Below are 14,485 nucleotides of genomic sequence, written 5' to 3'. Positions count from 1 at the left end.
TTTTGCCTAAAAGCAAAATGCTTCATTTATTCAACGCATTTTACAAAATAACCACCCAGATTGCCTTTTTTTTTTTTAATCTTGTGATAAATATTTGACATTTTTTAAAAGAAAGATGGTAAAAAGTCCAAATTTGTGTTTTTAATGTTCTGAAATGCAATTGTTTCTCAGTTGTCTTTGGGAGCAAGGGATCGATGTGAAGGTAAATAAAAAATGAATTGAAGCATAACTATGTTCTGTTCATATTTTTGAACACTATTGAACTAGGGAAGGTGTGAGTGTGGTAGAGAATTTTAGTAACTGAATGTAGCTGATGACTGCTTCCCTGCTGCAGGCACTCCAAAATGAGAAATTGGCCATGTTACAGCTATAGCCACCACTAGTAACTGTTAAGGCACTGCTTTGGCAATTTCATCGGTGCAACACCCAGGTATTTTTGAGCCTAATGTTGCCTTATGGTGACTGTTGGCTTAAGAGTGGAGTGGCATTATAAACAATAAAATAGTAAGATAACACCAAGGAGATAAAAGGAGGTTTTTCTATGACTTGTTTTGCTGGCAAAAAAATGACAATAACCAGATTCAGCAATGATGACAATCTCATTTTCTGTCTTATTTCTCCCATTTGATTACTTTCCAACATGCACAAACTTCTCTTTCTTCATCCTGTCTCTAAGGTTACCAGGCTTCTCAGCACCTCTCAGTGCAGAGGTCCATCATCCCTGTTTTCCTAAGCCTTAAGGGCTTTACAGAAGCTTTTTGGCTCTTGCACTGTTTTCTTTAGGCATAGAGGGGTATTCGGGTAACAAGGGTAGGAGGGAGGACACCCATGCTTTTGAGATGGCAAAAGGCAAGAGTTCCTAAAGGAAGCTGCAAAGAGACACATTAACAAGTCAGTAAATTTAACTCTCTGTCATTTAGTTGTCAGATGTTAGTGAAGGAGCAAGTCTGGACCATGCACAGTGAAGGTAAAGCTGTTTCGGCAGCTGCAGATGTCCTGCAGCGTGGTCTGCTAATGTGTCATGGAGCTTTTCAAGGCAAGCTCCTGACGGGTACCTGTGATTTGAGAACCACCACATAAAATCAGTGTTTTCCTCCTTACAATGTACAGCAGAAAGTTTGAACAAAAAGACAGTATTTGGGGGGATTTTTTTTTAGTAGGACTGGGGAGAAGGGCAAAGAGGGTACCAAAAATAAGCTTGCATGTCACGAAGAGTGGCACTAGGAATACCACTATAGCTAGAAGGAGAGACTGCTGTTCCTCCAGGTAAGTGCTGTACTCCATAGGAATTAGAGTTTCTGTAAGAGTTATTACCAATAAACATGAGTGTCTTTACTGTTACAATAAAAAAGTTTTCTCAATGCTACCAGTGACAAAATATAGCTATAAGTCCAAAAAGGAAAACTAAAGAAATAAGGAATGCTTGAAGTTTAACTTGCTATAGTAGGAAAGATAAATGACAACAATTGTTTGATAGCTTAGTCAGCTGGCAATAAGGTTAGTTTTTAGCAAAATATGCTTAATAAAGTAATTCTCCTTTGAATGGTTAGAGAAGTGAAAATGAATATGACATCTCAAAGACTTTGAATGAACCATTTATTACATAGTTTCACAGCTCTAACTTTCTTCCTTTTTATTTTCAGATCTTAGAAATTATAACATTCTGCATTCTCCTCTATTTTTACAAAAGAAAGGCTGTGAAACACATCGTGGTTTTGTTAATGATGGTAGCACTACTGGGTAAGAACATATTATTTGCTTAATATTCCTGTCTGTTACTTGGTAATTCCTTGTCAGTCAGTCTCCCCAGCGAGTTTAGATTAGGGTCATTTCAAAGCAGAATGCTGAAGGAGAATCATTGAAACATTTCACATGATTCTTGCTGTGGTGTCCCTTTGAAGCGAAAAGCTGATTATGAAACAGTTTCTGTGCTTATTGCTGAGACTATTTCTTTTTACAGATTTTCTGAAATTAATATGCAGTGTGCAATGCTATTCCGAAGCTTTTTTGAACTAATGCTTTAGCTGTAGATCCTGGGAGAGCTGACTGTTTGAAACTTTGTTTTGGACAGCAGACTAGCTGTGAAAATCAGTTCTTTAAAACAGAGCGGCTTAAGACTGTGTAACCACCCTGTAAACAAATGCAGTGGTATGCTGTGACTATACAGGAACTTTTCTTTGAATTATCTATGCCTGTCTGCATACACAGCATTTCTTAGTTTACCACCTTTCCAAAGTGGGCCACTGAAGTTTGCCTTCTGATTAACTTTGGCACAATAGCCAGGAAAACAAGGGAGGATCAATTTATCAGGCAGCTTTCCCTAAAGTTAAGCTTAAATCAGTTTTGAAAAATGTCAGGAGGCTATCTCTGAAGCCCCAAGACTTGCAGGCATATATTAAAAATTTGTCACCACCCTGTGTCTTCTCTCATCCCTGTCTTGTCACTTCTCCATGAAATCTTGGTGAGACACCACATTTCTTTGGTTGAAGGGAAAGGTGCTTGAACTGTGCCATTGAAACCCACGGTTATATTTTCACTGAGTTCCGTGGGTGCATGTATCAGTCTGCAAAGGCTTGTAAAGCACATTTCTAATAGAGCTGGTAATTAATGTTTTGATAAAAGAGAATATCACTAAAGCTTGCCAGTTACACAATTTGGATTTAACTGAATGAATAACTCTTGCAGATTTATCAACTGCTTTCCTTCGGATCCCTGAGTGGTTTCTCACCCAACTGAAAAGCTCAGACTTTCGGATCAACTTTTGGGGACAGTCATCCCATTTAAGTTTCCCAGCACTAGGAGCATTAGGGTTTGTAACTTTGCAGATGCCTTGAAGGATTTCCATGCTCCCTGCATGAGGTAGAAGTGGAAGAGTCCCAAAAGCCTTAGGTCTAACTGTTTGACTGCTCTTGATTTGAAGGAGTGAAGTGTGAGTCCAGCTATCCCCTAGCTCCTAGCACGGAGCCTAGCCATGCTGGCAGAGCTTGCCTCAGCTGCTCTGCAGCTTCCAACCCTGCCATGAGGAGCAGGAAGCCTCCTTGTTGCAGAGCTGGAAGCCTGAAGATCCCCAGATGGGCTTCTGCACTTGACTGCTGCAGCTCTGGGCAGACCCACCACAATGGGTGCCCCAAGAAAGGTCAACACATGGTTCTGGGAGACCTGGGCCATTGGGCTGTGTAGCCATGCATGCTTATTTTGCTGTGGAGCCTGCCAGCCCTGATGCCACCAGTGGCAAAGGGACACATGGAGCCGCTGAACAGCAGCAGGGCTGCAAACCTGTGCCCCAGCAGGCACTAACTGTGGTTTGGTGGTCAGGCTGCAATCAACTAAAAATAGCATTTCAGCTGGTGGCTGCTGAGGTTTTGGTGAGCATACACAGCTTGAGGAAATATGTGTCATTATTTCTGCTCTATTAAGAAAGACACAAACAAACAAGTCCTGGTTCATGGGAACTTTTGCAATACTGACATTTTCCTTGAGCAGGAAACCCAGAACTGTGCCTGGCTGCGGTTGCTGCAGCTGTCCTGGTGCCTGGTAGTCCCCACAAAGCTACGCATAGAGCCTCCTGCCTGTTCCCCAACCTTTCTGCTGAGCAAAGTGATGGGGGGACTGACCCGCAGGAGGCCCTGGCTGCGGGAGGGGTGGGTGAGGCTTTGTTGGGGTCTTAGAGGCATCTCGTGGAAGAAGGTTTCTGCCTTTTCTCCTATCTGCATGGATATATTCCTGGTGGAGGGTTTGTACAGATGTACACTGAATGTAGAAAGGCTTCTTGAAAGAGAGGGCAGCCTCTGTGTTTCACTGGGTACTGAGCTACTTTCATTATGGGGAAAATACAGCGGTGATCGTAAAATCTGCAAACGTTTTGCTTAGTAAAACCCTGCAAGTTCATTTGGTGAGAATTACCTTACCTCATGTATATACTGGGAGTTATCATAAGTTTGAGGGGAAATATTTCAGCTTAAAGTGGGATTTCTGAGTTTCCTGCCCCAACAGCTGGGAAGTGACATCATTTGTCACACTAGCCTTGGGTGGGGTGGGGGTGGGGGGGTGTCATTTTATCAGAGATAGCAAAAACATTCCCTAGGTTTTGAAACTTATTCCAGGCCTACTTTAACTAAAAAAGATCATTCCACTTTTCAAAAAAACCTAAGCCAACCAACCAAATAAATTAAAAAAAAACCCCAACAAACCGTGATGCTTTCTTTTTCTAGTTTGTTAAAATTATAAGGGGTGGAAACTGCCCTTTCATCAGAAATAATTTTTCAGCAATCTTTGCCCACAGTTAGACAATTCATACTACTAATTTTCACCTGTGTTTGTTTAAAGTAACTCACCCATGTTAGAGTAGAAATCTCAATTTTTACATAGTCTGTTTGTTGGCGCTTAAGAGTATTTTGGCTTCTTATCATACCATTAGCATCACTGCAGGCCAGCATTTGACCTCTTCTGCTCGGTTTTACTGCTCTGTTTGCTAAGCCACTCCACCTATTTCTATTACAGAGCAAGAACTGAAGTACTTGGTGCAAAGGTTGTCATGAAAACAGTGAGTTTCATGATGGTGAATAGGATCATCACAAGACGTATGCAACTCTTAAACTCCCCCTGAACTTTTCGACTTGCTATAAGAAAAATGCTTGCAATCAAAACCACAGACCTGAATTCATTTTTCTTCCCCCACCTTTTCTCCCAACCCTTGGCCTGAACTTTTTGCACAGTGCAGCTCTCCTTGCCAATCTGAATTTTGCAGTTACAGGAGGATGAATCAGTCCACCGAAATCCAACACTCCTCAGCTCTGCAAGAGGGTGGAACTGGATCCCAGCTGGGGGATGGTGCTCCTGACAGTTAATTACCTTTCTTCAAAGGTCTTCTCTGCACCCTGACTCTTTATCATTTTTGGTTTCTTTTGAATTTGTTACATTTCATTTGCAGTAATCACAATATACTTGGGTTACCTTCAACAAACCAAGAGTGCACTCCAAAAGGAAGTCTAAAGTAGCTCTTGGTTGAACTGTCAGCCCCTTTTCTAAAAGATACGTATTGCAAGACTTCTCTGAACTGGTGACATGTATTAAAATCATTGCCTGCTGTCTGAGATTTGTTTGTGGTGATGCAATGACAGTGACAAAATGGATCGAAATATTCTATTCTGTGGGATAAATCCAGTAACTGGTCTTAAGAGCCTGGTCCCTGAAATGAAATGCAGACCTCTGCGTTGGTTCTCTGCTCTCTGTACATAAGCCATGGGGAGAGTTAGGTGCTTCTGGATGTGATCCCAGAAGCCAGCTTTGGCCAGCTTTGGCCAGCTCCCATCTCAGCAAAGAAATCCTGAGGGTGAGGAGTTATTTTAGGCTGCCGGTGCCACACACAGGCTGCTATTAGGAGGTGTCCCGGCTCGTTTGAACAGATAACAAGACTTCACAGACTTCTGAATAATGCAACATGGGCTCCAAATTAGCAGATGGAGTTAAATAAAATGAAGATGTGGAGGTTGTTGTACCACCTCTGACCGGTAGCCCAGTGTTTAGGGCACATGCTCAGCAGTGGGAAATGGATCCAGTTGTTTCCTCACCCTGACCTCAGCCTCTCTCTCTCACACATGGCACTAAGGCCACTCAGAGTTCAGGCAGTAGCCCCGTAAGCATTTATAAAATCACATACTTGGGTTTAGGTGCCCAAATCCTAGGTCAACCTTTTGAAGTGATCAGACCTGTGGTTCTGACCTGGAACCTTGTCCTCCCTTGCCAGTGCTCTGAGGTTAGTGCTATGAATCCTGCCCTGATAATCTCTCCCCTTCCCTTCCAGCATCGCTGACTGTCATTGCTGTAAAGGCTGTGGCCAGCCTGATAACAGTCTCTGTGAAGGGGAAAATGCAGCTAACTTATCCTGTCTTCTATATCATGATTCTTTTAATGGCAATTTCTTGTGCTTTCCAAGTCAAGTAAGTAAGATTCTACTTATCTCCTAACCTTTGTACACGTTTTATCTGTCGTTTTTATTCAGTACTGATACTGACTCCAGATACAAGTTGCATTTAAAGGCAACAAATTCCTGGAAGAGCCTTGACAGATGTATGAATTGCCTACAGCTGATTGTATTGTTTATTTAGGCTTTATTTCTCTTTATAATTGATTATTATAGATGCTGCCTCCTTTCATTATCACCTTATATGAGGCCTTCCCAAATTTACTTCTAGTTTTGGCACAGGTCTTGAACTCATTAAATTACATTTATGTTTATGTAAAGTTTTGGGGGTTACTTTTAGAAACCTTCATTGCTGAATAATCAAATGGCCACGTTTAACCTCATTATACGTCTCTTTTCTCCAGCTTATGCCACTAGTCAAACCAAAGAAGAGAGTTTACCCCAGATTTCTCCCTGCCTCTGCTAAATCTGCATGTTGCACTTTGCTACCCTGTATGTCTGTAACTTTTTAGGAAATAGTTAACTTCTGTTGTGCAGGGGACATCCAGGTTTTTCCCACTGGCCTCTGGCCTGTTAAATGGTTGTTTTATGCTGCCTTTGCAGATTGCTGGGGGTGGCAGCATGGTAAAATACGGCTTGCAGCTGAGCAGAGAGTCCATTCCCTTTATGCCGGTCCCTCTGCTTCAGGTGCTGATAGCATCATTCAGTAATCTCATCTAGACTGCACCAGTATGAGTCTGAGTGTTTACTTGCATGATTATTTTCCGGTAGAGGAGCCAACCCAGCTTTCTCGTGGCAGAACATATCATTCCCATGTGGAATCAGAAAGTCCATGCGTTATTATGCAGTGACTCTCCACGGCTGACTCAGGAACTCCCCTGTAACAGATTATAGAGTGATTTACATCCAGCTTGTCTTCGCTGGGAGAACAGCTCAGGGCATTTAAAATAGGAAATAAAAGCTTGGTAAATAGGAAGCCGCTGAATTAACCTCTCCTCCTTGCCAATTTTTTCTTTCTTTCTTTTTGCTGGACCAAAATTAAAACAGACATGAAATGTGGCCGTTTCTTTCCCTGGGCTCATTGTCTCTTTCTGTCTTCTCTCTTGGACACATTTTCTAAAGGAGACAGTGTTGTCAGTCTAAATTTTTCATTTTATTTGTTTCCTTTCTTATTTTATTTGACTGTCATGTGTTAGCTCAGAACAGCCTGTGCTACAACATCCTCCTAGATTCAGTGCTGGCCCTTGGTATCGGTTTTAGTCCCTGTGACCAAGTTTGTTGCAAATGGGAGAAAATAATGAGGTGTTTTCAATGACTTCAAAATCCTGACTATCCTGTGGATATGTAGGATTTCTTTATTTTTAAAACACCATGGAGACTGTTCAACAGTTGCTAAAATAACCATGCAATTACTTTAATGGCTAAAACAGATCCAAGCTTGGATTTTTACTGTGCACATATATTGTACCAGTGAAACATTTAAGTGTGGTTCTTTTTATAGGTTTTGAATACACTCTGCAGCCTCCTGATTTTTCTCTTTTGGTCTGAAATGCACCGTTCACATAACAGAGTATCTGCCGGTGCATCCAAGAGTTCACACTCATGATTCATCACCCTGTGGGTAAATGTTGATAGCTGCGGTCTCCTTACAAGTGGGTTAATTGCTTTGCCTTTTTCATCCACTGATGCAGGCTGTGCAGGTTGCTCCATGGCCAATGTCTTGGTCTTGCAGCTTTGTGTGCTGTGAATGCTCCTGCCGTCTTGCACACTCTTGCTCATGATTCTGGTGAGGATTTGTGTTGCCTTTCCGAGGAGCACAGTAGAGAGTTTCCAATCCAAAGAGCATAGGTTTGGAGCCACCTTCCTGGACTTTCTCAGCAGAACAGAGTGTGTCTGGGGTATGACTGCATGGATAAACATACAAATATGTGTTTTAGCCAAGTCGGATTGAGCAGTAGCAGCAATGTGGACTTCAGTAAAGTGAAACGGTTGCTATGAGAACTCGCGTGTTCGTGTCTGTGCTGGAAATCTACCTTTACACAACCTGTTTAAATTAGAGCAGCTTGTCCCTGGCTGCTTGCAGGCAGCGCTGCTTCCAAGAACCGTTGCAGACCATGAGCAGTTATACCCTAGCATTCCTCCCTTATCTGTGGTAGACAAAATTTTTCCAATAGTGCTTCAAAGGACTCTCCAATGACAGCCTTTGGCCAGAATAATCCACACCAACCTTCTTGCTTTCACCTATTTGTTTGTACTCTGCAGTCAAAACCAGAAGGTAAATTCAATACACATGCACATCTGTTCAGGGCTACTTGCTATTGTGGTAAGAAATGGTCACACTTACCATTAACCTGACATAAAATGGCTTAACCTGACTGAAGGTGCGATACACCTCCTGTGGGCACCTGAAGGTGCAGTAACGCTTGTTTTCCAGGTTCTTGAATCAAGCAACGCATCTGTATGAAGTGACAGCAGTTGTGCCCATTAATTTTGCGTTCTTCACTACCAGTGCCATCATTTCAGGTTTGTTTCTGGCCTACTACCTCCACAGAATGATTTTCTGAACATCTGGTTTCCAACAATTACTGCCTGTGAATAGGAATACAAACCAGTCAAGTCTGTCTTCACAAAAAGAAGTTTTTCCTAAGTGACAGGTGTTTAAATTCTGAAAAACGAGTAAGTTCACAACTTTTGAAGCAAAATAAAAATAATCAAATTCTAGCATTTCCAGAATTGAGATGTATGGTTTACTATGCCTTGCTGGCTTACTAGGACTACTTGCATCTATCCTAGCCTCCTCTTGACACGCAGTAAATGCATTTACCATGTGCACACCAGTCTCTCCGTATCGGAACTGGTAGAGTAATTTTAACAGCCTGGCAAACTACTCAAATGACAACCAGCTGTGTTTCATAGTAGTTAGTGTATATTCCATTTCAGAAGGTGGAATTCTAGGTTAAGTGAAGGAAATAAAATGACTCCAAAGACTTTTTAAGCATTTAACTTTTTATTCTGGGTGAGAACTTTGAACTCAGTGTTGTTAAAGAGGGACTGCAAATCTTGGAAATGGTGCACAGCGTAAGAACACGAGCAGGGAGGACGACTAAGATGCTGTATCAGCAATGAGCCAAAATGATCATGTTGTTAGAACATTTATGACTCATTTTAACACACGCTGGGGGCTTTCCTGTCATTGCTGTGCAGGAGTTTCTCATGCAGAGCTGCCATTAATGAGAAGGGGAGTTAGCTTCACGCACAGATTGCCTCAGCACCTGTGTTAGAAGAGACCTACACTTTGTGACTGAGAGGAGACTTGTGCCAAAAGGGGGTTGCGTTCTTGTGACCATATGGGGAATTTTGGCCTTGTGCCTCCTTAAAAGATCAAGTACCTATTCAGGAATGGCTTAATAGCTTTGAGACTGGATATACATGCATTTGCACCAGGTTAGTTAAAACAGCGTAGGGCTTAGAAGAACAACCTGTGCTGAATCTTGCGGGGGTGCTCGTAGAAGGTACCTTATCTCGTGATTCCCTCATCCTCAGTTACAGCCTTTGAAGATAGAGTCACACTTCAGCTGCACTAGTTCACACTCTGCCGTTTCTAAGCAGAACTACGCTCATCAGTGGTTTAAAGCTAATACTTGGCTGTGAACTGGGGCAGCTGAGATCCAGATACACATCTGGTTCTGTCACCTCCACTGCAGAGGTGCTAATTCCTGGAAGACGGGTGACCAGAAAGAGCTAGTGATCCCTTCAGCCAGAAAGATTTGGCAAACTTGGCTGCTGGAGGCCTTAATTTGGTGTAAACATCAGGGACACAGCTAGTTATGAAAACCTGTTCCCAGTTGGAGTTAAGATGTCCACGTGGTCTGTTGGAGTGGCTTAACTAAATCCATGAAGAACCTGTTAGCTATATTGGTATGACTCTGCCTGTGAATGAGACCTTGAGTTTGACCTGCATAAAAGCTGTTGCTGACAATGCAAAAAATATTTGCATCTGTGCAGTTACTAACACAGCACATGCTCCAGCCTGATAGACTAAATCTTCCCCAGTCCCATGCAGTATCTTGAGAAAGCCTAGATAATGGAATATGGGCACATAAAGTGAACCCATCACAATGTGTATTAATACCTTATTTGGGATTTTTTTTGCTCTGTTTGAGCATGACACTGTTCCTGACCCTCCCAGCTGTAATTCATATCACTTGGAAGCTAGTCAAGATCTGCAATTCTTGTTTCTGTCACATTCCAGGGGTCATATTTTATCGGGAATTCCAAAGTGCAGCTTTGCTGAGCGTGTTCATGTTTCTGTTCGGGTAAGTGTATCAGCCTAAAATCTGCACTAACGTTTGTACTGAAACAGCATTGCCTTGCGGAATCCCTTCTTTTCGCAGTAAGAAGAAACCTATCTTGTTATTAAAGTATTATGGAATAGCCATTATAGTAGAAAAAAAAAAACATTAAAGGAAAGATTGATGTCTCTGCTTTGGGAGTTTGGAGGCCTGGTTTTGAATCCAAATATGTAAAAATGTGAGACACTTATGAACTACTAATCTCATGATGGAATGAAAAACCAGCAGCATGTGTTTCTCCAGCAGGAAGGATAAATCACTGCTCTCCACCAAAGATCATGTTATAGGGGGTGCTTTTACAACTGCGAGACATCTTCTCCCATGTAACCTTCCGCTTGCCTGTCCAGCTGGTCTTTGCTGCCACTAGGCATGGGCAATTCTATGGGTCGCTTGCCTGTGAGGCAGTACTAGAATCTCTCTCCTTCATCTTCCTGTGCCAAGAAAGACACAGCATGCCTGTGGAAAAGTTCAGAGCATGTTAGGAAGCTGTTAACAATAAATATTTGAAGAAGGGCCTAGGTGTTGTGAGAGCAGAGACCTGCTGGCTACCAGCACTGTAACAACTCTGCAGACAGGTGACAGTTACTTGATAATGGGCGTGAGATGGTTAAAAGCATCTCCCAGAACTGCTGGGGGTGTCTTGCCACTGTGCTGTCAAATAAATGGGGCTGATGGCTGCAGACGTCTTTGTCCTCTGCAGCTGGACTGGAGTAGGTGAGCACAACAGCTATCTTGTCTGATTGCAGGAAAAGTGACAAAAAATGGAGATGAGCAAATTCAACCCATGTCTTTGGCAGGCAGGGATTAGTGGCTGTGCATCCAACACAGAGTGGATAGAAGATTTATCCAAGCATAGCAGTTTTTCATTGCTCCTGGCTTACAGCTTGCCCCTGAGACACACAGTCAGATGAGAAAAACAACAGAGATGTTGATTGTCTGCAGCTAGCCTGAGTTGTTAATGAAATTGCAAATGCTAGAATGCTAGCTTAGATGCTCTGTGAAGATTTGCTCAGGGATTCGAATGTTGTGGTCTCACACTCACAGGCATTTGATTAGGTATATATTGCTGAAAGTGTAATTTTGCCTGCGGAGCCTTTGGAACAGATAATAAAGCTTCGGGAGGCAAAAACTAGACTGAAAGGGAGCCCAAGATGAATTTATAGAGCTGCCAGGAAGTAAAGTTTCTTTATAAACTGAGCAGCTTGGGTTTGGAATTCCTTGAAAAAGATAAATGGAAAAAAACCAGTCTCATTTCAGATGCAGTGAACTGTCTCTAATGATGCGATGCCACTGTTATTTTGCAGGTGTCTCCTATCTTTCCTTGGTGTATTTGTAATTGCAAGAAATAAAAAAAAGGAGCATTTACAAATTCCTTTTATTGACTGTGGACATATTCCTGGTAAGTAAAGCTTTTTTTCTTTCTCTGTTTAAAAGTGAGATATCAGTTAATGGGATGACCTGGGAGAGCTGAGTCCCAAATGCGCTCTAGTCATATTTAATAAATATACTGTTCCCCTAATTTATATTCCTGTTCCAAACAGATTTTTCAAAGTATTTTTCAGAGTTTTTCCAAGCTATTGTTACAACCAGTCAAATGAAAACAATGATTACTGGAACAAAGAATGTTTAAATGATGGATTGGTGGGGGTTTTGTTTTATTAAAATTCTTCACAGAGTTATTGTTTTTGCCTTCTCTCACCCCATTTCCTCAGGACAAAAATTGACAGGCAAAATACAACCAGATTCTCACAGTTCATGCTATGGCACTTTGAATAACGAAGACGCCTCGGTGAAAAGTCAAAGCTGAAAGAAGAAAGCACCTTACATGCCAACGACCAGGAGGAATGCCACTGCACCGAGGACCAGAACCACCTTTTTGCTGGACAGTCAAGTGTATGTTGAACTCCTGTATGTTGATGAGTCATAGTGTTATTTAATCCTACTTAGTTTATCCCATGGTCGTCCCAAATGTGTTCTGAAGATAAAGGAAGCCTTAAGAGAAACTAAATGACTGTTAATGAAGTGGAACAGTCTCCTAGTATCCATGCCTCTTGAGGGTATTTTTAGAGTCTTAACTGCCTTGAAATGCAAACAGGCACAGAACAGGATTATAAAAATTCCCCTTTGAAACCCCTCAGATCTATGTAGATGCTTAAAGACAAAGGTGGGAAATGAGGACAATTTTTTTTAAGTGACTTCAACGTATTGTGCTATATGTATAATACCTTTACAAATCTGATCCTTCCTGTTCAGGAGTCAAAACTGTGGGTTTATGTATAGTATACACAAATACATTCACACAAAGTATTTTGTACTGTGTGTGGAGGGAAAATCCTGATTATCTTCTGCTGTCAGATTAATTCTCTTATCTTCCAAGGAAATCAGCACTTGTGTGAGGAGGGGGGAGACGGCATTTGCCATAAACACAGGCACCTTTGCACAGGCACACGCTGGAGGTGCCCAGCCAAGGCAGAGCCTGACATTTTACATCCTCCCAGAAGAGTCCCGTTGCACTGGGCTGTGCTCGGCTCAGCTGCATTACCTGTTAGAATAGTCTAGCCTGATGTTTAACCTCTGCTTTCAGGAAAACAAGGTTTTAGTGAAGGAAGCAGAAAGTTCTCCAGCGGCAATGGGGTAGCCAGGCTACCTCCCTTGACGTGTCTTGAAAAAATGCTCCTAAAAAAAAAGAAAAGTAGGGCAACTCTTGCCTCCTTCCTAAACCGCTGGTAATCCTGCATGAGGAAAGGCTGTGAAAAACAGGATCAGAAAGAGTCACAGGAACAGTACAGTTTTCCCTTCGTTAAATAGTAGCGTCTCCGCACTGACTTGAAGAGCCAGCAGTGACAGGGAGCCATGGCAGCACGGGCTCTGTGTTCAGGTCTGGGACGTCTCGATGTCCCTCAGACCCAGCCTCCCGGTGAGAAAGCTGCTTCTGGGCACCCATCACAGGTCTACTCACCCCGGCCTGGTAGCACTGATCTACCTCAGCTGGCGCAGCGGGGGTCAGACGCCTCTGCAGAAACAAGTGAAAGTGCTCTTGAAAAGCGTTCACATCTTGGACAAGATGTGAACCCAGAGTTTTAGGTCTGAATTAATCTGCAGCAATGGATAGGGGCCATAGGCCGTGTGTATTTTGTTTCAGTGGGAAATGAGGTCTCTTCTTTTTCCCCATTTAAAAATAGGTGCATTTATAACAGGTACAGCTGAAGGTCTGTAAGGCAGTTTCATTTTAAACCCCACGAACTGCACACAGAGCTGCAGCTTTTCCTGTGCCGCAGTGTCCCAGGAGCCAGGGCGCGGGGGAGCTGCTTGTGAAGCTGTTTTCCAACATGGACCTTTTCCAGCTGGCACAGGATGAGACTCTGTGTCTGCACCTTACTTGTACCAGCTGCCTGGCCGTGGCCTTCCTTTCCCCTCTTACAGCTTGAGTTCAAGTTTCTAAAGCTTAAAATAAAAAAAAGCACATTCTTTTCGTCTGCTTTCTCCGGGGAGTAAGGGCATGCCTCTGCCTTTCTTTTGCAAGGCAAATTTAAGCTGCTTTCTAAGTCTCAAGTGAGAGCACGTGCTAAAGGTGGAAACAGGAGGCCTACAGGTTTTCATTCTGTGACCTGGGAAACAAATGGGTGAAAGGATTTAGTTTTGTTTCTTTTTCAAATTATTGGCCTTGGGCAGAAATCTGTTTCCATAACTCAGGAGGGTTGGAGGAAGTTTCTCTTTAAAGCAAGAAACCAAATGTAAAAATCTGTGGCAAAAGTTATTATTTTATTTTAAACTACTGTATTTGTTCTTGAACAACACTTTTTTTCTTCCTATGGGTTTGTACAAAAATTAAAAGGGTTAAAATGTTTTCTTTAAACTCCAATGTAATTGGAATTAATTTATGGAACAAAACACTGGTGGGAATTATGTGCAATTAAAAGGGATTTGACATGATTTTTGAGATGTGAACATGTTCCAACTAATTAATGCATTATAAAATCCGAAAAACTCAGTGATGAGAATTCATTACTGCCTGCCAAGAAAGGGACATGATTTGTTTCCAGAATCAGTTTCTAATCAATGTCACGTTCAGATTGTGCTTGCGATATTTAGCTCGCAAACACCACAGACAAATGCCTGCTAAAAGAAAAGCCTGTTCACTGGAAGACAAAAAAGTCTCTGGAGCCCTCCTCTTTAATAACGAGCTATTTTCTTGCAATGTTTTTCCTGA

General features: G+C 42.2%; 1 protein-coding gene across 1 annotated transcript in view; it reads left to right on the top strand.

Annotated features, from left to right (window-relative positions):
* NIPAL2 (NIPA like domain containing 2) overlaps positions 1–14,167 on the top strand; it is a 51,660-nt gene extending 37,493 nt beyond the window's left edge. The window contains exons 6-11 of the mRNA XM_040587192.1: positions 1,644–1,740; positions 5,804–5,939; positions 8,358–8,446; positions 10,176–10,239; positions 11,580–11,674; positions 11,988–14,167. Coding sequence (XP_040443126.1) covers positions 1,644–1,740; positions 5,804–5,939; positions 8,358–8,446; positions 10,176–10,239; positions 11,580–11,674; positions 11,988–12,082 — 576 coding nt within the window. The 3' untranslated portion in view covers positions 12,083–14,167. The remainder of the gene's footprint in view (positions 1–1,643; positions 1,741–5,803; positions 5,940–8,357; positions 8,447–10,175; positions 10,240–11,579; positions 11,675–11,987) is intronic.
* Positions 14,168–14,485: the final 318 nt, after the last annotated feature.

Source organism: Falco naumanni, chromosome 3 (genome assembly GCF_017639655.2).
Source record: "Falco naumanni isolate bFalNau1 chromosome 3, bFalNau1.pat, whole genome shotgun sequence".
NCBI classification, from domain to species: Eukaryota; Metazoa; Chordata; class Aves; order Falconiformes; family Falconidae; genus Falco; species Falco naumanni.
The sequence above is the reverse complement of the archived record's forward strand: the minus strand, read 5'-3'. Positions and strand labels throughout refer to the sequence as shown.